Genomic DNA, 26,467 nt, shown 5'->3' with positions numbered 1-26,467 from the left:
TAGGACTGATACTTTCCTAGAAGATCTCATTGCCTAAAATAGGGAGGGAAAACTGTGGCCCTCCAAATCCCATATGCAGCTCCCATAACCTCTGACCATTGGCCATGCTGGTTGAGGCTAATGGGAGATGGAGTCCAGCAACATCTGGAGGGCCAGAGGTTCCCCATCTGCAGCCTAAAAACTTCATTGCCATATTTGGCAGCTGCACACCAAAAGGCATCAAAACGGAACCCAGTGACCATACTAATCTCTCCTTTGGGTTGGGAGCCCCAGTCTAGTTGAAAGTTTTACAAAGGAATTTCCTTCTTTCGTGTCCCATATCCAGCTGCACTTTCAACCTGCACCTAAAGCCTACATAAACAAATGTTGGTGTAAACCAACTGACCACATAGTTGAGTCACATGACGTTTGTGTCAGTTAGCTGCCCCTATGGCTGTATCAAAGGTTGGGCAAAGATGCTGGAGGTGTTTTCTAAAAGTCTCCTTCTGGTGTCCTAATAAAGGCAATCAGGTGTTATTCATGACATTTGTACTTCGTTAAAAATATTATATATTCCATATGGCTATCTAGCATTAGTTTTGAGTTGTAGGTGAACAGCTGATCAACTATGCGCTATTGTTTCTGGTTTATTTTAGAGATGAGCGCAAATGGCCTCTTGAAATTCTCCACCCTATTTGTGGGCAGAGGAATTGGGGGGAACAATTTTACCAGATTTCTTCAGGGGGAGCAGACTTTCTCCAACAGTTTCGGGGGGGGGGTCATCATTAGCTGTGGCAGAAGCACAGTTTTTTCTTTTTTCCTAAGAGCTTTTTGTGTTTTTTTTTTTTTTGTGACAAGTGTCAACAACCGCCACTGTGTTGGCAGCCTGGCCATTGTTTTGCATCCCCACTATGCCCCAGACCTAGCATTGTTGAAGTGGAAATGATGGCCACCATGATAAATGATAAAGAAAATTCCGAGAAAATTCTTCAAAGTGGCTTTCTTTTTCTAGGGGGAGGAGGTGAGAAAAATTAAGATCTCAGCCATTTTCTCAAAAAAATGTATTTTGAGAAATGTTGGCTCAGCTCTAGGTTCCTTCAGTGGAGATGGTCACAGGTTCAGCTGCCAGTCATCGAATGCACAGTAATAAGGTATAGTGAAATTAAGGGATATGTGTGAACCTGCTCCTTGGAATTTTAGGAGGAAAAGACAGGGCGAGTGATTGGCCACTGTCCTGCTGTCATCCCCACAAAGACTGCTGCCTGTCCCCAACTGAAGCTCCCTCCACCTGTCCCCAACTGAAGCTCCCTCCACACATCCCTCTTGCCTTGGCAACTATGGGGGCAAATGTTAACACCCAGGGGGATGGATCTGGCCCAGAAACTCCATATATACCATACATTTAAAGCACATTATTTCCCCCAAATTGTCCTGGGAACTGAAACTTACCCTTCACAGAGCTACAGTTCCCAGCACCCTTAACAAACTACAGTTCCCAGAATTCTTTGGGGGAAATAATGTGCTTTAAATGTATGGTGTGTACACACCCTCGCTCATCTGCTGGATGAGAGATCAGTTATGCCTTGCAATCCTTTAGGGACCCTTTTCTAGAATTTTCATCATGAGTGATATAGCTAGAAATTCATATTCCAAGCAAATTGTTAAGTCTCCTGCAGATTGCATTTTTGTGAGTTGTTAAGAATCAATAAAGAACTGCTGGATTGTTTTTTTAAATAAAACACCCTGAAATACTAGAGCTCAAAGATCACTTATGTTAAGCATTCACTTGCAGAGGAAATGGTCACAAGGCATTTTCCTCTTTCTCTTAAAAAGGAACCTGTCTGCTTGACATCCACTAGTGCTCAGTAAATTCCCAGGCAAGGGTGGAAATCACAGAAGGAATAACCCTTCCCATACGTGTATGGGGTGGGTGTGGGTGGAGAGAAATTTTCAGGAACTGACTAGAATGGTAAACAAAGGATATTACTTCTCCTCTGAACTTTATTAACAGCAATATTTCTGTTACTGCTCAAAACAAAAATTAAACCATTTTCCCTCACTGAAAACAAGACTTTAATTAAATGTCATTAGGCCATGTTACCATATCCAAGCAGGGTGAGGAAAGGGTACAACAACAACAAAAGAGCTATTAGAAGAAATTAATAAGATACCCTGTGACCAAAGAGTATTAAGGAAGTCTCCACCTTCCAACACCTGGATGAAGCTAGAATGACTTGGTCATGAAAGAAATATAATTTCCATTTCCCTACCAAACTGCTCCACTGGTATTTGCTGAGAGTACCTTCTTTGGCCACTGGCATTGAATTCAGACCACTACACAATAAAGCTGGAAGAATGACCTTGCCCCATGACACCTGATTACAACAAAGGAAGATGTGCGTATTCCTTGGATAAGAAATGCACTAGATTTTGAAACGTGCTGGAAGTGGCAGCAGGTTCAACATTCAGGAGGCAGGTTCTTGGTGGGCATTAGCTGCCCGGAATCATATCAGCTATCCTAAAATATTTGCACTGGTTTTAAGAGCATAAAAAGCTACCTTATACCAAGTCAGACCATTGGTCTATCTAGCTTGGTAAGTGGCAGCAGCACTCCGTGATCTCAGACAAGCATCTTTCCTAGTCCTACTTGGAGATGCCAGAGATTGAACTTGAGACCTTACATACATGCAAAGCAAATGTTCTACTACTGAGCTGTCTCCCTTCCCATACTGTTTGTTGCAAGCCCAATTCAAAACTCCAAAAACCCTGGGCCCCAATTATCTGAAGGGTCACCTCAACACTATGGGTGGTATTATCCAACAAAGGGCTTCCACTAGCGCAAGGATTTCTGCTTGCACAAGTGAACTTCTGCTCCCTCTCCTCTCCCTTCCCCCTACATTTGGGAACCAAATCTCTTCCAGAGAGTTGGGGAAAACCCCAGAACAGATTTAGGGGGCATACTGGAAGTCCCCAGGAAGAGGAGAGGGTGGGGAAGTTCCATGGTGCAGCCAAAAGTCCTTGCGGTAGTGGAAGCTTTTTGTTGGATCCTGCCCTATAGTCCATCATGTTCATTATCATATTCAGAGGCCACTCTGCGGAGGGCAACCTTCAACCTGGTGCTCTCCCTGTGTTTTTGAACCATCAACCTCAGCCAGCATGACTAGGGCTGATAGGAGGTGGCGAAGGCTGGCTTAGGGTCTTTTTATTCATTAAGGATCAGACAAAAGGGGCTGGATCTCAGGACTTTTCTGTGGCAATGCCTTCTCTTTGGAACTCTTCCATCAGAGAAGTATACCTGGTAGTGTCTCCCGCAAGATTTCAAAAATCAGCCCAGACCTTCCTTTGTAAGAGAGCCTGTGGGTTACCAGAGTAGACTGTGTATTTCTTTCACTGTGCCTGCCAGTTTTTTTAGTCTGCATTTTAAACTGCATGCATTAATTTGGTTGTAAACTGTACAGTATTTATTTTTATGTTGATATTTTTAAGCCTCTATGAGGACTGGCAGCATTGTCGGATTCAAGAACAAAGGGCATGATCCGACCAAAGTTAAAAGCACTTTTACATCCCATTAATTTTAATGAGAAAGCTAAGCACTTGCTTAAATCAAAGTGCTTAACTTTGACTGGCTAATGCCTACAACAAAATTAACTCAAGGGAAGGAGCCTTCTGATAAAAGGGCTGTAAAGCAGGATGGCACAAGCTACTAAAACTTTATATCAAAGGTGTTTCTGAATTTTTCTTTCTTTTTTTACTGCTGCTGTGTTTACAGTCACTTGAGAAAGCTAAAAGTTACCAAGCTGCCCACACACACCACACTGATGACGCAAAGCCTTGAGGATGCTAAGCTAAGCATTTGAACACACCTGCTATCTTTTTTAATGACCTCTTTGGAAAGAAAGAGAAAGAAATTGTTAAGACCAGCTGAGGCTTTAGCCTAAGACAAGTTATTTTTCCTTTTGTTTTCATAAGCCCTGTTAGCCATTCAAAGATTTGGCACTTGGAGCATCATCTGGTTACTCAGAAGTCACAGTCAAGGAAGGTGTCTCTGGCTCATTGATTAACCATCCTGTATTCTTTCCTAGGCAAAACTTAAGTCCTTTGCTGCCAAGATCATTCAGCTCCTGAAAGAATGGACTGAAACATTCCCCTATGACTTCCAGGATGAGAAATCTATGAAAGAGCTAAAGGAAATTGCTCACAGAATCACCCAGTGTGATGAGGTAAGAAAGAAAAAATACATGCAGGTGAAACCAACACCAACACGAGTACCAACCTATAATTTATCTTGTCAGGTAGAGAATATTTCTTGGATGTGTTTCCTAGGTAGCAATGAGGCACAGCTTGTTCTGTACGGTGTTAACAGGAGCAGAGGAGTTGGCCCTGCAACCTTTTCAGGGACCTCTTACTCTTTTCATCAGAATTTATGTACAACAAATGACCTCACTACCACCAAGTAACAGGAGGCTTGCTACCACTGCAACCCCCATATGGGACCAGTCTCAACATAATCCTCGTATGGACAGAGCACAAACTGTCAGGTCTGTGTTCCTTAGAGGACTTCATTGTACCCATCATTCCTCCAACAGCAATCCCTGGTGATGAGTGCTGACATGAACCAAGACAGTGAGAGACAGGGGAGGTATGGTCCACTAATAGATACTGCTTGGATGCTTACAATACTCCTGCAATGTGACCAGCCTGTTTTTTTTTCTTACTCTTATGGTGTGGTGGCAACATATTCCATCAGAGTTTCCAAATCTCTCTGGGTAATTAGAAAGGGCTTCTCAGACTGATTTGTCTGTATATGAAGGTACAGCCTACCAAGCAGTGCCAAGGTCAAAAACTCACCAATGGCTGTTTTGTGGTTAAAAAAGGCCAGTTCCACCTTATTTTGTGTAGATATAAAGTTGATGTGAAGAGCTCTGCTTTCACATTAGGGGGGAAAAAACATTTAGAAAATACTGCGGGTGGGGGGAATAAAAGGCTCTTACTAGATTCTTAAAGGGTTACAGCATGATCCTACACTTGTTTACTCAGATGTCTAGCTCAGTTCAGTAAATGTACTTCCTGTGTCTAAGTATGATTAGGCATGCAGCCTATGTAGTATAAAGCACAGTATTAGAAGAATCTTGCCTTTTTGAAAAGACTGTTCTGAATATATTTTGAGTTTGGCTTCAGAGCTTTAAGGATGGCCAGCCATGTGCTTGTTTAAAGTGTTAATGGCCAAAGACAAGAGAGGAGCAACAACTCTGGCAGCATTGCAGGATGATTAGAGGCAATGCTTTGATGTTAAAGGTGTTGTCAAGAGTAGCCTGCCAAGTTTCAGTACATGTCAGCAATGTTGTTTACCTGCATGGTATTAAGATGTCACACCTTAAGGGCAAGAGGATATGATTAAGGTTTTTTTTTTTATGGTGTACATGCATACACTTGCACCATCCTACGCTAAAATAAAACAATTATATTTTCTTTAATGTTCAGTCTTCATTATCTGGATCATTTTTTCTTGGAAGAAACACTTCTGTCTGCTCCCTGCCCCACATTCATTGGTGAGCTTATACCTGAATGAAGAAAAAATAGTCGAAGAATAATTCATCTTGGTATAGGATTATACTTCCCAAACTGTCAAACAGCCAACAAGATCAACAGCAACATGGCAGCCAATAAAACTGGGCAGTGAGAAACGTGTATGTGTACATGTCATTATCCAAAAGAACACCAAAATACTATAAGACCGCCTGCTTGCTTCCAGAGTGGGAATGACATATAATTAAGCCCCACTGAGTTCAGTGAAACTTACTCCGAGGTAAGGATATAGGATAGGATAGCAGCCTGAACCAGACATCTGTGCTTTTCAGTTGAGAACTATGGCCAATCCTTCACCTTTAAATGGAAACAATGTACAAACATCACATAGCCATTTGGATAATCCTACCTTTATGAAAATGGGAAGGCGGGAGTTGCTACAACTAGCAACTGCCATTCACTGCCCTGCCTTCTGCCCCACTAGGCCCAACAGAGATCAGTAGCCACCGCCTCCACATTGATTGATTGACTGATTGATTGCACTTGTATACCGCCCCATAGCCGAAGCTCTCTGGGTGGTTTACAACAATCAAAAACATTAAAACAAATATTCAATTTAAAACACGTATTTTAAAAACAATTTAAAACACACAAATAAGTTTAAATTTATTTAAAACATAAATAAGTTACTTTAACAAGCCCAGCACAACATACACATTGGGCCCAGACGTCATAAAACTATGTATAAGGAAGCAACTCCTTGCTTTCTCCGTCTCTTTTTTCATTGGGAAAGAATCACTAAAAATAGAAGAGGGGCGCATTGGAGCCTAAGAGCCTTCTATCTCCTCTGTCCTCTCACCAGCGCGGAAATATTATTGGAATTATTTTCAGGACAAAGTCTTTCTTGTGTTGTGCTGTCATATTCCAGGGAAATTAACTGTGACATAGTTATAGGAAACGGCTATGCGCTATGGTTCTGATTTCCTCTTCTCAAGAGCCAGCATGGCTTCTGCAAGGGAAAGTCCTGTCTCAGTAACCTCATAGAATTCTTTGAGAGTGTCAACAAGCATATAAATAGAGGTGATCCAGTGGACATAGTGTACTTAGACTTTCAAAAAGCGTTTGACAAGGTACCTCACCAAAGACTTCTGAGGAAGCTTAGCAGTCATGGAATAAGAGGAGAGGTCCTCTTGTGGATAAGGAATTGGTTAAGAAGCAGAAAGCAGAGAGTAGGAATAAACAGACAGTTCTCCCAATGGAGGGCTGTAGAAAGTGGAGTCCCTCAAGGATCGGTATTGGGACCTGTACTTTTCAACTTGTTCATTAATGACCTAGAATTAGGAGTGAGCAGTGAAGTGGCCAAGTTTGCTGACGACACTAAATTGTTCAGGGTTGTTAAAACAAAAAGAACAGGATGCTGGACTAGATGGGCCACTGGCCTGATCCAGCAGGCTGTTCTTATGTTCTTATGCTCATTTAGCAGGAAAATCTGTTGAAAAAAGTTAGTTCTAGTACAAGCCCTGGAAGGACATGCCATTAGAATCGGGAAGATATGTCAGTATGGAATTTCTCAATTCAGACTGCAGGAAGGGGAATCACAGTGCTTGAATGCTCCCTTGTGCGAAAAACCCTGTAAGTGGCAAACTCTCATGACAGGGAGAGGGTTCAGCAGAACCCTCCTTCTTGATGTGCTGGTTTTTATACTAGCAGATCAACCTGTTTTGTATGTTCAGCCACACATAAATCTAGACAAAACAACCTTTTCAACCAGTATTTCCAATGAGCTTGAGATGTGAAGCTGTTGTCTACAGTATGATGGGGGCAGAACCTATAACAAAGTTGCTGCTGTTGTTAAATTTATTACCTGCCCTTCCCCAGAAGGTCCCAGGGCAGATCACTACAATATAAAACAGAAGATTCCTCTTCAACAAGCCTTTTAAGTAGAGACCTTATCCCAGGCTGCATCTGTGCTGAAATTGTTTTTAAAGATGTTTTAAGTGTTTTATCATTTGTTTGCCAACCCGGGCTCCTACTGGGAGGAAGGGAGGGATATAAATGTAATAAATAAATAATATTAAAGACAGTTTAAAACAAATTACATTCAAACCTAGAGGATCCTAAAAAATATACATCTCAAGTGTCAAAGGCCAGGGTGATGAGGTGTGTCTTGAGCATATGATGAAAGTTGTATAATGAAGGTGCCGTATGTACCTCTGTGGGGTTGGAATTCCATGATCTAGGGGCTGTCATAGAGAATGCCCTCTCCTGGGCTGCCACTTCCCAAACTTCTAGGGGTGGTAGAACTACCAAGAGGGCCTACTTGTCAGACCTTAATGCTTACATGTATATGCTCTGATAAAATACTAAGCAATGGCATAGTAGATATATAGATATAGATCCCAATCCTTTCTTCTTCTTTATGTTAGCATTCAAGTAACAGATCAAATAAACATGCTGATAATAGCTCTGTTATTTGGCCTCAAGACTCTAAGAGACTTTTTGTGGCCTGAGTAAGCAAAGATACAAGTCATACCAGAGATCTTACAAATGAGGAGGGCCCAAGTGTATTGTGTACGCAGTTCTTTAAAGTCTCAATACAGTAAGGCATACTAAATTAAGAACAAGGAGCATACATGCTTATGCAAGCAGGATGACTAGGTTTATCAAGGTCCATAACCATGTGTTTGAGGTCACAATTAAGCAACAAACCAAATCAACATATACATCAGCAAAGAGAGTTTATTCATACTCGTCCAATTGTGGAATATCATCTCTGCTTATGTACCCAACCATGTAACTACAGCTTGTTTTCAAGGTGAAAGTTGCTCCTCTTCAGCAGGACTTCAGCCAGGCTACACATTACACAGATAACAGAGAAAGCAGCCCAGTTATTCTTTATTAGACTCCCCCAATAAGGAAAGCTAGAGCATCTTGATATACTCACTTGCCCATCCTCTTTTTCTACAGTCCTGTGGGAAAAGGAACTGATGTTGAATTGTACTTAGGGAACACAGGGCTGGCTATGTCGTTGATTATGTCATGTGATCTGAAACATGAGACTTCAACTGTTAACTAAACTAATTGCTAACTAGCTATGAGTATAAGTTGTAAGCAGTACTAGCAGATCTAGAGATCAGGTGCTGATGCTCGATCATGGCATAGGATACATCTTAACCATGAAAGTCAATAGACTGAATTGTAGGTTGGGTTCAGGGGCGTCATTGCCTCAATCTGTAGCAAAGCATTTAGCAATCTCTGTTTCTGTTGGTATTTCACATCGCCTGACAATCCTAAACAAATCCGAATGACAAAATAATTCACTGCAAAAAAGCTCTCTAATGCTACTGGGGGCTTATTCAGGACATGAACTCAGTTGTTGAATTGTAATATCCCAGTCAGAAATTCTTCAAGCATAATTCTAATTAACAGATAGATAATCTAGAATTTTCTCAGTTATCAAAAAAAAATTAAATCTGTTTCATGGATTAGGAAAATGGAACTGTGAAGAAGATCATTAGTCAGATGACACAGAATCTACTGATGACCCTTGCTGCACGCAATCAGTACCAGGAGATCCGAGAGAAGTTCCGCCAACCCGTGACAGACAAAGGCACAATCCTTAAAACGAAGCCTCAGTCATCACAGAAAGACATACTGAGTGTATGCTGTGACCCATCGGTCCTTGCGCAGCAACTAACGCACATTGAACTGGTGAGTTCCTTTATTTTCCATCTACTTGAAGATTTAGCACACCCAGGGCAAATTGTGCTCCGGCCAAACTCTGAGTTATAGCTTAAATGTTTCAGAAAATGGCCTCTAGACGTAAGTAAGATAGAGAAGGAGAAATGGAACCTGGCGGTTAACAAAGATGATGAACCCGCTAGAGCTGGAGAGATCAAAACCATTTGCAACTGATCAGTCACTTGCTCCTTCTACATATATTAAAGGATCATTACATATCAAGCTCTTGTTCCTGACTCGGAATTTTTTGAGGGGAAGGGTGTGGGGGAAAGAGTCAAGAATACCACCAAAACCTCAATGTCTTCTAAATCTTCCTAATGGGTACTTCAACAATTCAACTCATCCATACATTACTTATATTCCTTGAAGCTACCGGGATGTGTTTCAGTATATTATCTCAGAGCAAAGCAAACATACCCAGAGTCTAGGAGAGACTAATGGAAGCAGAAATATCCCCCAGGGCTCATCGCTCTTAAAGGTCCAACCTCCCATTTCCATTATTCTCCCCTTGTTCCTTGCACAGCATTGCTGCCATGTTTGCCAAATAACCTAGAAATTCTACAGGCAAATATACAGCTGTGGGGTCGCCTGTCCCATAACATCAATTATTCATTTGCCCACCTATCTATCTGCTGTGCTGTGCAGCTAGACTCTGCTTGCTACAGCTGAAGAGGGAAGAGAAGTGGTCAAAGAACCAAAAGTAGCAAGGTGGGAGGACCCACTGCTGTGTGTTCTCTCACTTCTCCCAAGCTTTGACAATCTCTCAGTTAGATCAGCTTGGATTGCTAGTTGTTGTTTCACAAGCTCATTCCCACTTTCCATAACCGCCGAGTTAGGCAATCACAAGTATGAGATGAAGTACTACACCGATGTCTAGAGAAAGAAACTGTGTGAAGGATTACAAGGTGTGCCTTCTAGAGGGCCCAAAGTTTCTGTCAAAGAAGTGAAGCCTAGCCTATTCTGTTATATAAATGTCAATTAAGATCTCGTCCCACAGGGTTGCTTGTCAATACACAGCTCTGTGCCTCGTCTATGTGTTTGTAAACTTGACAGTCTTTATTATCTTACTGTGCTCAGGAGAGAGTGAGCAACATTTACCCTGAGGACCTCATGCAAATAGTCAGTCACATGGATTCCCTGGATAATCACAAGGTGAGTGCAAAGTGTGAATGCAATGGCTGGTTAAAACAGGTAAGGGATGTAGGTAAAATTGTGCGCAAGGTGATAAAGAGCAATGGGTGTTTAAAGTTCAAGCCAAACTTATATTGATTCTATAATAGTTGCTGCGGCTTTCCCCAGAGAATCCTGAGCATTGTAGCCTGGTAAGGGTTAGGATTAACATCTTCTGCTAGAAATCCCTAGTCTACCACCTCCTACCCAGAACTACAGTTCCCAGGATTTCTTTGGGAAAGAGGGTAACTTATACCGATTTAAATCTATAGTGTTGACCATGGTGCCTCCAGATATTTTGGACTACATCTCCCGTCGACTGCAGCCAGTATAGCCCCTTGCTGGCTGGGGCTGATAGGACTTGTACTCCAAAATTTCTGGAGGCCAGCAGGTTGGCAAAGGCTGGTGTAGACACTCTATCAGTAACTGCCCAAAGAGTGAGCAATACCACTACATTTAATTGATTCGACATCCAGTTCCTGTTAGTAGTTTAAATTGCTGTTTGTCAACCATGGGTTCCCAGATGTTGCTGGACTACAACTCTCATCCCTGACTACTGGCTAAGCTGGGTGAGGATGAAGCACATGCAACATACATTTGAAGCACACAAATCCCACTACAGAATCCTGGCAAGTGTAGTTTGTTAAGGGTGGTGGGGAAAATGTAGAGGAAATAATAATTTGTAAATAATAATTTACAACCATAGTGTGAAATCAGATACATATCAAGAAATAGTATGAAGAAATATTTATATAAGCATGAATGTCAACCTGTAAAGATATTTATAGTGCAGTCTGATGTATGTTTACTCAGAAGCAAGTTCCAATGTATTCAATGGGGCTTACTCAAACAGGGAAGCATGCCCAGGACTGCAATTCAGCTATAAGGAACTTCACTCACCCAATCCAAAATTCAGAATCATGCCACTTTAAACTGTTTTATACTTGTTTTATTGTCATTGGATTTTAAATGGATTTATTTCTTATTGTGAGCTGCCTTGGTTTCCAACCCTACCTCACAAGGTTGTTGGAAATATTCCATATATACACACACACTGGAGATGTAAAAATATATAGACCCCATATAATAGCTTATTGTCAAAACCAGTTGGCCACTGCAGAACTATTTTTTTAAGCATTAGTTTCCTGCCAAATAAAATCAGTGACACCTAAGTAAGTCCTGCCTAGCTACTTAAAAAAAAAAGGATCAGAGGGGGTGAGAAAAATTTGCAACACAATCTTTTTCTATGTTCACTCAAAAGTCCCATTGATTTTCAGCACAATCCTACCCATGTCTACTCAAAAGTAAGTCCTACTGAATTCAATAGGGTTAACTCCCAGGTATGTGGAATTAGCATTGCAGCTTTACTCCCAGAAAAGCTTCATATTGGGAAGGTTCTCAAAACAGGTTATGAGTAAGACAAATAAACTGCCCTCTTCAACAGTCCAGTAAAATGTAAACTTGTTTGATTCCTTAATTAGAAAAGTATAACACTGCAGCATGTACATTTCTGTTCAAAATTATTTGAAAGATAAAATGTATAATATACCATTTTTGCAAGTAATTAAAAATCCTGCTTGCACACTTCTATTATAATTATAAACTAAAATTGTTTACTGTGCAAGATCCTGCTGTGATCTTCTGTTTTAGTGCAATCCTATGCATGTTTACTCAGATGCAAGTCCCAATCCTGTATAAAGTACTGTTTATGCTGCTGAAAGCTATATATTTACTGAATTCCTGATGTGAGACAAGCGGGAAAAGAAAACTGTTCTAAGAACTTGAAATGGGGTTTAGCTATTGCCTGGGAGGTTTAATGAATCTTGTCAATCACAACCCTGACTTCACTTTATTAGCTAAAAACTTGAAAGGGCAGGGATTAGAGCAGCCAGTACTAACAAAAGTTGTGGAGGGGCCTGACATTTTGGTTTATATCTTTTCACCCAGACCTCCTAGAAACTTATTTTTTTTAAATGAAAGCTAAGAGTCCAGTGATTAATGTGACTCACCTGGCGAGGACCCCCAAAACCCAGAGCTCCCGGGTGCAAACCGGAGACCTGGCAACCATAATCTTGATCCATAGTATGACAGAAGGAGCCATCTTTTTTGTTGTTCAAGCTTTAAGAGGCCTAAACACTGAGAATTAACAAAAGAAATTGCTTGGTATGACTATAGCCCCTATCATCCTTCTTCCCCTTTGTCTCTTAGGTGCCCTGTGGATTTTGTTCCAGTGGGAGGGGGGAAAGCTTCCTATTTGTGAGCACCACCAACGCAGCTGGAAAAATATCTAAAGGGCACCTTATGTAGCAGTTCTTTTCTGCAAGTTAGCAATTATGGAATTCAGAGGTCAAGCAAAGTCTGCTGGGATACTGTACAAGACTGGGACCTGTCTAGACACAACAACTAGAAAAGATTAAATATCATAATTCACACAAGTACTTACTATTTTGAGCCTCTTTCCTTAATATCCCAGGCAACAAGCATTGTATAATGTTAAAAGTTTTAACCTTCCTTCAAGGTTAAAACCAATTTGAAGTGTCTCAGTTATATACAGTGTGTGTGTACTTACACACATTACGTGTTAGTACTAGACACTAGAATAATTTACTGAATATGCTGCTGTCTCTTACATCAGACAAAATAGGTTTGGGGCTCTGCACCTACTATAAGAGGACTGTGTGCATTACATTTTTTCCTTATGAAGGAAAGGCTTATGAAGATGATAGACAAATCCTTTCTACTTCCACAAATATCTGGGGGGGGGGAAACACACACCCCAGAAATGTGTCCCTTTCTCTCTGTATGCTCTATGCAGTTACCCAAAAAACTGCATAGAGCAAGGGTTCAGAATTACATAAAAAGAGGCCCATCTTTTTAAATGGTACACTTGTAGCCAAGACAATTTAGCCATATTCAGGCATTTCCTCTCACACAATTAAATTGCGCAAAGGGGGATGGGGAGCAATAGGGTCATGCTTCCTGGCCCCATTCCCCTCTGTCTTGTTGTCACTGCGCAGTCTGTGCATCTCACATATGCTATAAGGGTAATTTTTGCAGCAGGGACCCTAAACCATGTACACTCCCCATGGGATTTAAAACTCCAGCAGATCAAGGATCTAAATCACACGGGGAGCCTACACGCTTACAACAGGCTCCCCACTGCCAAAGTTACCATTACAATATTCGAGAGGGGCACAGACCAGATGACAAGGATGTCACAGAGGAGGCAGGGCCAGGAACTGCAACCTGCTCTCCCTCCTCACATGACTGTAATCACATGGGCGGGGGACTCCCACGCAGGGCACTTGATTACTAGAAATGTCTGAAACAGGAATATTTTTGCATCTGACAGAATGCAGAACATTATGTTTTCCTCATAACAGAGGACAACAATCTAGCAACATGGGATGGCGTTTGGGAATGTGGGAGCTCATTTGCCCCTTCACACCCTTCAATCAGCCTGGAGCCAATTTCCAGTTACAGCCAAGAAAGAGTATCTCTGTTTGGAGGATGCAAGCTGACGTTGCTTGCATGGGGGTGGCTGTGTGTCACTGGAAACAGCTGTAGTCCCCTTTTTGTAGAACGTATGACCTTTTCTTTTGCAGTGCCGAGGTGACGTTACTAAGACTTACACTCTGGAGGCCTACGACAACTGGTTTAATTGCCTCAGCATGTTGGTGGCAACAGAGATTTGTAAGGCAAGTACTGACAAGGGAAAGGTGCTTGTGAATTGACTGACTACTCTTCCTTCAGTCTCTCAGATTTTGGTACAACTGATTCCAAGCTGCTGTAGCTGAAACGCTGTGAACTTTAGCCACCTCCCACAAAGTAACTTCTCATTTACTCAGAATGCACAGGAACACAGCCGCCTCACACCAAATGCAAGCCTTTGCGGAGTGTTTTATTGGCACTTAAAATCAGCCCCTATTTGTATTTTTGCATCCTTTCTTCTCTTCTGACTCACACCGCATAGCAAAGATCCAATTCATACATTTCCCAAATGGCATTGTTGCTGCTTCACGTGGCTCCATCCCATGCCACTCTAATACTGTATGATGTAGTGAAATCCCATGGGGCTATACCATTTCTCCTGGGTTGTGGCATTGCAAAGTCCCATGCGATTTGCCCCTCTGACAACATTTGTTATGTTGTATGTTTCTGGAACAATATGGGAGAGGAAATAGCAATCATGCTGCACTAGCAGTGTATGGATTGGGCCCTCAGTGAGGGAACAGGAAGGTCTTTGCACACATCGTGCCTTGTAACAAGCAGTACAGCTCTGGTCTAGAAGGCACAGTGTGTAGGTGGGAAGATGCTATAGTTTCCATGGCTACCAAGATGCCAGCTTTGCTAAAGCTGCTGACAGTCATTTTGAAACAGAGCAAGTGCCTCTTTCCCAAACTCCATATAATAAAAAGGAAGGGAGAAGGGAGAACTGTGTGCATGTGAAAGGGTAGTATCTGGGGATACTTAGCACGACCAACCCGTTTGTTGTTGAGACTCGAACAACTTTCCTAAAGTTTGTGAAAACCTAATATAGAGAATATTTAGGCTTACCTCAACAGACGTGTCCTTTCTGTACACAAAGAGGTGGACACCAGCCACACATATGATTCATAACATGTCAAACTCTGACAGGAAGATGGAAATGTATCCCAACACATCATCTTCCAGAAGTATGAAATCAGTACGGTAGTGGAAGAAACGAGCTTACAGTGATAAACTTTGGAGTGCATTTTTCAAAAACTCTTAGTCATGTGGCAGAATCATGTGGTAGAGTCCTCCCTGGATTGTATCACTTTAGATTGCAGGTAGCCAATGACTCTTTGGGATGCTCCACCATGTATATTAACTTCCTACATATAAATTCTACCACACCAAAAGAGAGAGGTTGTAACATAGGCTCTCCTTACATGTGATTCTGCAAAAAAAAAAAAGTTGATTAGCTCATAGAAACCAAACTTGAAAATATGATGCACAAAGCAAGCATTGATCCACCATCGACAAAGCTAACGAACAACAACTATACAAATCCATTCATTCTCAGAAGCTAATTACAAACTGCATAAACAAAAATGCAACTCAGCAACACATCATGTGGGCATCAAACTTTAAAACATTGATTCAGGCAAAGTTAACCCACTGTTTTCAGGGTGAGATGGATTTAAGTTCATTCCTGACCCTCCCATTTAAATTTTGTTCTAAGTTTAAATAGACTTTTTCCACCATGGTAAACTGCAGCAGTGGTGCCAGCACCCAGAATTGCTCACTCTGACAAAGACCACTCTTGGGTCTTCCATGGAGTAAAGCAAGAAGAAGGTGTTAAGCAAGTGTCAGACACTCTCACTTTGCCAGGTGGTGGCTGGTGATGCTGGCAGCAGCAGCAGGACCACCAGCCAATAATGATTTGAGCAGCAATAGGGGCACCAATTTACCTCTCCCCTACTTGCGACAATAGTCTCGTTCTGTCTTATGATTGTGCAAGCACTGTTGATTAGTTTAAATTCTCTGCAGATTTGAAGCAAGCTTAGTGGTTTATCTCAGGGTATCTTATAAAGGATAATGTTTTAAAGGCTGGATTATAATTCCTCAGTGCCATAATAAAATAAACATTGTCTCCATTTTACAGAAGTACATTTCCCCTGAATAACTTTTTTCATACTACTGCATTTAAGAATGTCTTACATGTTTTTGGTACTCCAATCACCAGAACCATTCTTTGTTTGATAAACTTTCCCCAAGACCCGGTTTCTTTTTTTTTACGTAAGGCTGCAGAATTCCAGCATCCCAGAGCACAGACAGTTCTCGCAATCTCTCAAAGATAATGGCTGCTTTAATAAAACAGGGAACTCAATTCAGTACCCTGAAGGCTTCCTCTAAAAAGAAGAGACTCAAATCAGAATGAAAGCATCAATACTTTTTTTCAAATAAATGGTCTTTATACCTTTTCCAAACAAATGCTCTTGAACTGTGGGTGGTGGGATACTCCCATTGTGTGTTATTCCCCTCCTCTCATTCAAAACATCCTTTTAAAAATTCAGGTTGTGAAGAAAAAGCAGCGAACGAGAATAGTGGAATTTTTTATTGATGTGGCAAGAGAGTGCTTCAACATTGGAAACTTTAATTCCATGATGGCCATTATATGTGAGTACTCTTCTGCAAGACACCCGTGGGCAGTGTGTGGGGCAGCCTCAGTAGAAGGAAGGCATTTGGAGTAGATACAGCTTCCCACTGAAAGTGTAGCACTTTGGATGACAAATGGGCATCAAAGGTCTTACCAGGTGAAAGTCTTCACATTATCAGCAGGTAAGGGATGGGAAAGAGAGAGGGGAAAGTAAAGGTAGTCTGTATTTGCATATAGAGAGGGGCCACACACGATCTTTTTATGCATTGCAAAATGAGATCTACAAAGAGATACACCCAATCCTGGCTGTAGACAGACAGTGACCGAGTGTGTATATACATATTTGCACAACACAACTACGTCTCTTCTTGTGTACCTTTTCTAGTGCACATTTAAAACATTTGAGGTGTACACCTGAAAAAAAACCAACATGTGAATTGCCCAGCCTAAACAAAAGGACATTTCTTTAAAATGTAAACTGCTCCCAGCTTTAAAACATTGAGGATTGGTACAGTTGTGTCAAAGGATATCTGGACTAGGAGTGGACCACAGAATTACTTTCTCCCCTTCCCAGAACAATTTTTCCTCAATCCAGCATTAAACTTGGTTAAGGAATACATCAGCACTTTCAACTGAGGTTAAGCTAGCATCACTTAACAATTCTTGTGCTGGATTTGAAACTGGCATTGTTGCCTGAAGAAGGAACACACAAGGATGCAGGATCAAGGATGCAGGAATACATGTTCAGCCCCAGCCACTGGGGCTGCATGATTCCTCCAGCCCCTTCATGCATTTAAAGTGCAGTTCTGCAGCAGGGAGTCTTATGTTGGGCTCTCCGTGCACATACCTTAGACAATCAGGGTTTTCACTTGCTGCAGAACTGCGCTTTAAATGTGCAAAGGGGCTGGAAGAGTTGCACAGCTCCAGGAAGCAGGCCTCCACACACATCCCTGCAGCCCTAGCCTATGGGGTTTCCAGTTAATGTTGGTGCAAATGCAGTGTTTAACCACAGTCACAGTGAGGCAGGGAGAAATTCAGTTTGGAGAAGGGAGGAGCAGGTGAAAGGGAGCACATGAACCCAGGGCCTCCTTCTAATCTTTTAACTGTGATCACAAGAGCCCTTTGTTAAATCTGTAGTACCCTCCTTGGACTTGTCTGCACAATAGTGAATTACATCAAATTGTGCCAATACTGCTGGAAACATCTTGATAGACATGCAGCAATATTTTGAATTAATTTGCTCAACATTTTCAGTTTGTTTTTTTCTCTTTCTTTTCAGCGGGCATGAACTTGAGTCCTGTTGCCCGGCTGAAGAAAACTTGGTCCAAAGTCAAAACAGCCAAATTTGATGTTTTGGAGGTAAATTATTGATTTATTTACTTACTTACTATTACCATTATTTCAGTTTTTATGTTGCTTTTCCACATGTGCCCAAAGTAGCTCACAATACATCAAAAATCCGGACCAATACATCATTAAAATAAACAGTCTAATACCAATTGATTTCAAAACATAACAATCCAAACAAACAATTCATTTTTATAATAGTTTGTACTTTGCCATGTACTGCCAGAAATGTACAGCTACAATTTACAATGTATTTTTCTTTAAAAACAAAAATTCTTAAAAGTGGGTTCAGTAATTGCTCTCTGCCTATAGCTAGATAGTGTGAATGGGGCATTAAAAGTATACCAGGAGAGATCCTAAGGGAGTGTGAAATAGCTAAGATAGTGAATAAATTTAACAGCTTTAGAGAGATTAAGCTAACTTTAATTCAGTTCCATTTCAGTAGGGGAAAAAAATCAAAAATGTCCCCAGTCCTCAACATCATTCATCTCTGCAGCATTAGCTAGAACTTACTGACCGATTGGGCAGGATTGTGCTTGTACATTTTTTTCTCCGTATGTAAAAGGTCTTTTTTAAAAATGAGAACTGAATATTCAGAGAAAGGACCTATAATATCCCTATCATGGCTTGGGCCCCCACAGTCCCTGGGGTTGGAGCCCTGTTTAAATAGAAATCATTCTCCTTTCTCCCTTGTGTCCAATTTACAATAATCTCTAATTAAAGTCTGCCATCTGGTGGAAAGTGATGATCAACATTTAACAAAGAGTAATTCCTGCCATAAATCTCCCTTAAATTGTTCAGGTTGTATTCTACCAAGTCTTACTGAGAGTACATCCACTGAAATTAATGACCCTAAGTTAGCCATGTCTATTAACTTCAGTGGGTCTACTCTGAGTAGGACTAGCACTGAATACCACCCTTATATTTAAATCACCATTTAACCTTCAACCCTGCACACTTCTCACAGGGAAAAAAGAGAATTGATCACGCAAGGAAAAGATCCAACCATCACAGACCACAGGCAGGGTTGTTCTGGAGGGTGGAACAACACCCCCCCGGAGAGGAGGTGACAGACTCTGAAGACTCTGTCAAGTCCAGTAGGAGGAGTCATCCCTATATAGGAACATCCTCCATCCCTATCTGGCAAACTATCTATGCAAAGTGAAAACAATCAATCTGATAGCTGGGATCACCCTGTGAAGTGACTGATACAAGAAGTATTGACAATTTTCAGTAAGCTTTGTTTGCCGAGTGATGTCATCATGAAGACAAATCAGACTGACTATGCAGAGTCACTTTATAATTTGAAATCACTGTGTGATTCCTGGTTGACTGGGATCACTCCAACAACAAAAAGAATGCCACTGAAGCAGCAGCAGAGAGGGTAAACAAAGGCAGCAAACATTAAAACTGAGAGTGAACAGGGTTTTTTCAGAACTCCCACCTCTAAAATCTCTTTAAAAAAAAGAAAGAAAATGGAAACAGGTGAGAATTTGATATAGCTTTATTTTATTACCTTTCAGCCCATATGAAATCACAAGATAGGATTTATATAATGCATTCTCAAACAGATATTTAATTTTAAACCTCTATATTAAGTGAAAGTGTGATTGCGAGCTATTTACAGTGATAGAGCCATTACAGCTTGGTTACTATAGGAGCTGAGAATTCTGTCACATTTATGGGGTGGTGCAGACATATCGCTCCCAACAGCTCTTGATCAGGATTGGGCTGCAGAATTTGACTCTCTCCATCCCTCACACAAATTACCCCAACTTTCCCTTTATAATCTTAACCATGGTTAAGAGTTAAGGCTGCCTAGCCCATTTTTCCTGGATGAAAAACAGAGTTAGAAGCAGATTTAGTCTAGTTGAGTTGGGAATTAAGGTCTGTGTTAACCATGGGTGAGGTCACTGATGGAAGCATGGATGAAATCTGAGAGAAGATGATGCTGGAGATGAAGTGAGAGAATCTGCCTTTACACCTGCACCTGCCCTACATAACTACTATCCTATCTACCAAGTTTTGAGTGGCATTTACATTCAAAAGCACAACACTGTTGCAAGCTCATTTACAATGTAAGGTGCTGTACATAAGAATCTGATTACAGCCCCAAATCTACACTAACCCCTCACTCTGTTTGAAGCAGACTCAGATTCTGCATAGGTAACAGTATGCCGATGACAACCCATTTACCAAGGCAATTCTGATCTGGCTGGCCATTTGAAAAATGCCTCAGTTGAAAGGAAGGAACTGGGGAAGAGAGAAAGTAAGGACGGCCAGATAGCTTGGTGTATCTGGAATATAGGGTTGGGAGGGGTCACTGACAGGGAAACCTGCTTGTCAAAGTCCCAAATCACTGGAAATTTCACCAATATTCTGCCATTCTTGCCCTAAGTGGACCCTTAACCTGGTTTACAATAAAAAAACAGATGAAAGAGAGACACCCCAGCTTCAAACAATAAAATATCAAAGCAACAACAGAAATTGAGCAAATTATTTCTCTCTCAAAAGGCAAGAGTCAGTCATATCCAATGGCATTCATGTATGCATCACTGAGCTTTCACATCTCCTCTGCACAATACTTTTCGATGGAGACTGTTCACACATTTAGGTGTAAGTCCTCAATCAGCTGTCATATAATCAAGTGATGTACACTGATGGGTGAACCTGCCCTGAAAAACTGCTAGATTGCAATGTCCAGGTCAAATCCGAAACGGCACTTGTGCAGCTTGTAGGCAGGCACCCATTTTACACAGAACTGCCCATACTACTTTGGTTCCTCTGAATGCATGCTGTCAAAAAGAGGGCAGTAACACTTCCACCAGTGTCAGCAAGTTTCTGTGGGGGAAGTCGGTAATTCTCAGATGTTGTAGTAATAGGAATATGTATAAAGCTAAAAAAAGAGAGAGACTTTCATATGGGAAAAATGGATCCCAACTTGCTTATCCCACCCCGACGTCTATAAGTGGATGTAAAACAAATGTTGTAAGCATTTGTACTCACGGAAGTCCTAACAGTTTGTTTCCTTTTTTAAAAACCATAAATTAACCCAACAGCATCACATGGACCCGTCCAGCAACTTTTGTAATTATCGAACAGCCCTTCAAGGAGCAGCACAGAGATCTCACACAGCACACAGCAGCCGGGAGAAAATAGTCATCCCTGTTTTCAACCTCTTCATTAAAGATATCTACTTTCTGCACAAAATACACACCAACCACTTGCCCAATGGACAGATAAACTTCAAGGTAAAACAGGTTTTACAAGTACAGAATGAAGCAGTTACACACTCATGCAGTGAGTGTTGCAAGCATTAGAAATGTCCAAGCAAAAGAAAATAAATGCCGTATCGTCAGTGAGGGTAGCCACTTGGCCTTTTTTATTTCTGATCTGCTTTCATTTTGTTCCTTCAGAATAGGTTTATCTCAGCTCATGGTTGGCCTTACTTTTAAACTAGAGCAATTAACCAATTAGAAAATGATTACATCTAAAATGGGTGCAGCTCAGGAACAACTATAATTTGGGTTCTTTGCTGAGTCTGTCGTGCATTGAACAGAAAATCTATTTCTCCTACATTTCCATCAAAAGAAGATGGAAGTAGTCATTGCATGATGGGCATGTGGCAAGGGATGAGGGAAGAATCTGTTTTTCTTCAGACTGTATCCTTACGTGAATCAGAACTAGCATATTACATAAACTTATGGTGAAAGGATAGGAATAAAAATTATCCTAATCATCATTACTGTATTTAAATTGGACATTTATAGAAAAGCACACTCAAAGTGCATGAAGAGGTAGCCAACCCTGCATTATGTTACCTTACTAGAAAAGCAGGGGATCTGAGCAGATTGTCTGGCACTTTAGCAGGTGGCACTGCATTTCCTATTCCCCAGCTGGGAGCAGGTTTGGGCAACATATGCTCTGCTAAACAATAGGAAAAAATGTATTTTGACCTGTAAAAGAAACGGTGACAACTTAGCAAATCTGCATATTCCAGGGGCCTGGTTCATACAGCCAGAAGCGCATGGACAGTGTGCATTGGACCACCACACTTGTTATGAAGCCAGGATTGCATAGAGGCACTGCTTGTATGAACTGGTGCTTTTACATGGGGAAGATTGGGTGAGGTAGGCATGTAGTTGCTATGACGTGCATGATTCCAGCAGCCTAAGTGCACTCCAGTTGCACTGACTGAGGGAACTGCATGTTCAGCCACATGGATTCATAGGGATGTATCAAAAGCTATCTTATCATTTGTGCAATGGAATGTCCCCCCTCCCCTCCCTTCAGCCCTGCTGTGCACACTCAAAATCTGCTGCAGAGTGTTGGGGGACTCTTTGCAACAGATTTTGGGGGTGCATGGGGAGAGGAGAGTATGGGGAAGGCCTGTTTTGTTGGTGGAGCACTGGATGCAATTCCTACAATCAGCATCTGTATTCAATTCTGGCGGAGTCCAAAGCCCTTTCATGGCTCTATACATTGGGTCTGCGCCATAGTTCAGAAGGTGGTACACAAGACTATTCAAATTAATGCTTCATTTTTGTTTATCGCATGCAGAAGTTCTGGGAAATTTCAAGGCAAATCCATGACTTCATCACATGGAAGCAGGTGGAGTGTCCTTTTGAGAAGGACAAGAAAATTCAGAGTTATTTGCTCACAGCACCTATTTATAGTGAAGAAGGTACGATTCTTTGGCTACTTAAACACCATTTGCTCATTTTTGCACAACTGACAGCTTTGAGCCTCTCACAATCTTGTTTAAGATATTGGTGAACATTCTTGGTGCTGGACAGAATGTGAAGAGAAATAAACTCTGCTACCAACATAGGTCTAACCTTATTTAAGCATAAACCACATGAAAATATTCTAATCATCCATTAGACTATTCCTTCTTACATTCCATTCCAAAGATTTCATATTAGTGAGTCTACTGACAATAATACCACTGCAGTGTTGTATGGATTGGGGTTCAACAAAGCAGCTACAGTTAAAACTAACCATACTTGAAAGCATACCATGGAGATCAGAGCCAAAAAAAAAAGTAACCCTGGCTTTTACACTTCCTAAAATGATACCTTTTCACAACATCATAATTGTGAGAAGGGCCATAGCTCGCTGGTAGAGCATCAGTTGATTTCAGAAGGTCCCAGGTTTAATCTGTGACATCTTCAGATAGGGCTGGGAATGTCCCCTGCCTGAAACCCTGAAGAGCTACTGTCAGTCAGTGTAGATAATACTGAACGAGATGGACCAGTGGTCTGATTCAGTGTAAGGCAGCTGCCTATGTGATTCCAGCCATATTGCGTTTTCTGACTGCCTTCCCCTCCCTTTCAGCTTTGTTTATTGCATCATTTGAAAGTGAAGGTCCAGAAAATCATATGGAGAAAGACAGCTGGAAGACACTCAGGTAATAGAACCAGCTCCTTCGTTCTTTTTCATACTGTGAAATATTTCACACGCCAGTAGGTCTGCGCCTTCAGAATTCAGCATGAGGGCCATGCTACATTAGGTAAAGTAATGGTGCCATTGAAGTCCACTAGGCTCAGGCTCCACAATAATGCTTGCTTCAAGTCAGATGCGAGCATTAGAAGCCCCTTAATTCTTCTCCAGTGACTTCCTAGCCTACTTCCGCTTTGAAGGGCTGCCCATGAGAAAACTGCTGCTGAGGGGCAAACACCCAGATCACCTCTGCAGAGGAACCTCTTGCTACAGGAGTCTTGGGGCGGGGAGAGGAATGGACTTTGCTCCCCAGTAGTTTTCTGGGTGCCACCCCAGAAGGCAGTCCTTGTGAAATGGGGTACAATCCAAGGCATCACATGGTAAAATTGCTGCAGGAAGCAAAAGACCACCCCCCACAGAAGTCCCTTGGGAGTGTAAACCCAGAGCAGTAGAACAGCTCTGGATTGCACAGCAGTCAAGACTAGACCACGCGCAGGCTCAATCCAAAATCACTTTATAGTTGAGAAATACACTGTGGGTCTAGCCTGTACTAGTCTAGCTTTTGACCAAGGAACAACAGTACCTGAATCAAGGCCAAAGACCTGATTGTGGTCAGTGGGTTGAGGGTTGGCAAGTCAGTCTCAAATGAGCACAAGTATGAGAACAGACAGTGTGCACAGGTAACAGAGAAAACAAGAACATCATCAGCCAGCCAGGCTGTTGGAAATCCCAAGGCAAGTTTAATGAGACAGCCAGGCACTAATAGCTGGGAATTCCTACTAGCATGAACTGATTCTAAATACATTCATAGCTGCACCTGTTTTTCTTAATGTAACTGCCCTCTCTGAATTAGGATGACACATTTAAGATGAGTAGCTGATGTTACTTTTCATTTTTATCTTTTCACTTTTAGGACAACTCTGCTCAACAGAGCCTGAAATTTTGGACTTTTGCCCTGGATTCTAAAGCACACACTAAAAAAAAATTGTTTTTAAATCCTGAACGATGTGATTTGGGAAAGGAAGGCCTCACTGGTTGGGGTCTGTTTTGTATATACAATACCTTTTATGAATTACAGAAGAAAAATGTGCTAAATATTTCACATCAACCTTAAGGCACTTAAAAATGAAGGATTTTGTTTTTTAACTATATATAAAAAAATCAAGGGCAGGGCCCTGTTCTCAGAGATGAAATGGATTGTGGGGGACGGACTCCATGGTGATGTCTTATTGTAATGACATCCAGATCTTTATTTTCATGTTTGGTTTCTTCCTAATACACACACAATCTCAGATGGACTCAATGCATTACAGGTTTGGTGCTCCACTCTGCCTTGATCAACCTAACACTTCCTGGAAATAAATGTCGTGATGTGGGGCTGATGCATTTGAAATCAGCAAGGCTTCCACAGACCCAGAAAGATACAGGAGCATTTCCCAGGACAGGCACAGGGTGACTAATGACAGTAAAGCACAGTACCCTTGTCAAACAAACTGTAACCCCGTTTGGGTCATTGATATTCTGAAGAGCTTGCTTCTCCTGATCCGTTACAGAAAAGAAGAGGGCAAAACCAGCTTCTTAGCCACACCTCGCCATCCCCTTGTTACATCTAATGAAGCAGGTCCTCACCTAGGAAATCTCATGCCACAAGAACATTATTAGCCTTCTAGGTGCCACAGCTTCCTTTTTTTCTATTTTACACTGCTAGTCTTCTGGAATTTATCCTCATTGTTCTGAGTATCCCACTTTTTCTTTTTGCTGTTTTCTTGCCTCATTTACTTTGTGGAGCACAACAGAAATTGTGCTCTTGGGGCCGGTGCGTAGTGTCAACAGAATCAAGTGGTAAAGCTTTGCCTGGAGTGTATCACTAGAGACAGAGGGGGTGGTGTTGCTTGCATGTTTGAATGTCCACAAAAGGGGGGGAAATACCATGGAGAAGATTTTTCTCCTTAATATGCCAGTTTTCGACATACAGTGCCTTGGATCATAAGATAAGTTAACTTAAGGAAGTTCATGGAAGTAGTTTTCCATCCCTTCCTCCCCCTGCCTCTTTGGTGGTTAAGGGCTCACTCCTGAACAATATTGGATGGGGAATAGCAGGTTGCTGTGGAGAAGGGAAATCACCCCAAATCAGACTTGGGGCCTAAGGTAAGTTTAGTTAAGGAAGTGCATAGAATAAAAGCTTCCCATTCCCCACATTTCTCAACAGCTCCCTGAGCCCCATCCCAAATCATTCAGGAGGCCCCTGCCCATCTGGTAAGATTTTGGGAGGGTCAAAAGATAGCTGCAGAGGGATTAGGCAACAGGAAACTTTCTTTCTGTGAACTTCCTTAAGTAAACCCTTCTTAGCCTCCAAACCGATACTTTTGTTTTCATGGCGAGCACTCAAACACTAACCCCATTACCTGCAGCCTGAAGAGGTTCAGTCCAGGTCAAGTGTCACCATTTAATTCTGCCAACTGTGTAAAGCTTAGTTTGATTGACAGCTGGGTGGCCCTCTCACCTGTCAAAGTTGGTCGAGGGGGGGGGAGATAAGGATCTGGCCTGCTGAGCAAAAAAGATTCCCCATCCCCTGGTGTAAACAGATCCCTGGCTGTAAGAAAACAGTGTGGGAGCTCTCCAGTTCAGCACAAAGACTATGTCTCCATTAGTCTGGCCTTAAAACAACTATAGCTGCAAGGCTGGTCCCCTCTTACATCAGAAAATAGTGCCTTACAAGGTACTGAAATTGTTTAGCGTACCTTCTTCAATTCGGGTTGGAAGCAAGCAAAATAAAAATATGGATGTCTTTAAAAACCAGCTACAGCTTTGTAAATAAACTGGAAGATACGGCACATGAACTAGAGTATACCTGCCTCTATAACAGTAATGGTGCAGCAGAATGTATTTTTGTTACAAGGTTTGACAAGGTAAAATGGGACAATTGCTAGATACTTCTTCATTTTCCTTCTCCACTACCCGTTTTACTAGTTCTGAGAAGTCTTTAGTTTACATTTGCCTTTTGTTTATCAGGGATTTTAAAATAAGGGAAAGATCAAGTGTCACAGTCTCAGCAAATGATTAACCAATAATGGTGGGTTGTCTTTTACAAACCATGGTCCAACTAATACTGAAATTAGTTGGAGAATCTCAGCTCTA

The 26,467-nt window shown here is 41.6% G+C and overlaps 1 protein-coding gene across 2 annotated transcripts in view; it reads left to right on the top strand.

The window, feature by feature from the left end:
- RASGEF1A (RasGEF domain family member 1A) overlaps positions 1–25,521 on the top strand; it is an 80,596-nt gene extending 55,075 nt beyond the window's left edge. For both annotated transcript variants that reach the window (XM_061634953.1, XM_061634952.1), the window contains exons 4-13: positions 4,062–4,199; positions 8,995–9,216; positions 10,324–10,398; positions 14,022–14,114; positions 16,458–16,560; positions 17,820–17,899; positions 20,947–21,138; positions 22,448–22,571; positions 23,225–23,297; positions 24,243–25,521. In XM_061634953.1, coding sequence (XP_061490937.1) covers positions 4,062–4,199; positions 8,995–9,216; positions 10,324–10,398; positions 14,022–14,114; positions 16,458–16,560; positions 17,820–17,899; positions 20,947–21,138; positions 22,448–22,571; positions 23,225–23,297; positions 24,243–24,267 — 1,125 coding nt within the window. In that variant the 3' untranslated portion in view covers positions 24,268–25,521. The remainder of the gene's footprint in view (positions 1–4,061; positions 4,200–8,994; positions 9,217–10,323; positions 10,399–14,021; positions 14,115–16,457; positions 16,561–17,819; positions 17,900–20,946; positions 21,139–22,447; positions 22,572–23,224; positions 23,298–24,242) is intronic.
- Positions 25,522–26,467: the final 946 nt, after the last annotated feature.

This window comes from Rhineura floridana, chromosome 7 (genome assembly GCF_030035675.1).
Source record: "Rhineura floridana isolate rRhiFlo1 chromosome 7, rRhiFlo1.hap2, whole genome shotgun sequence".
Lineage (NCBI taxonomy): Eukaryota > Metazoa > Chordata > Lepidosauria > Squamata > Rhineuridae > Rhineura > Rhineura floridana.
This window is presented reverse-complemented; position numbering and strand designations above follow the sequence as displayed.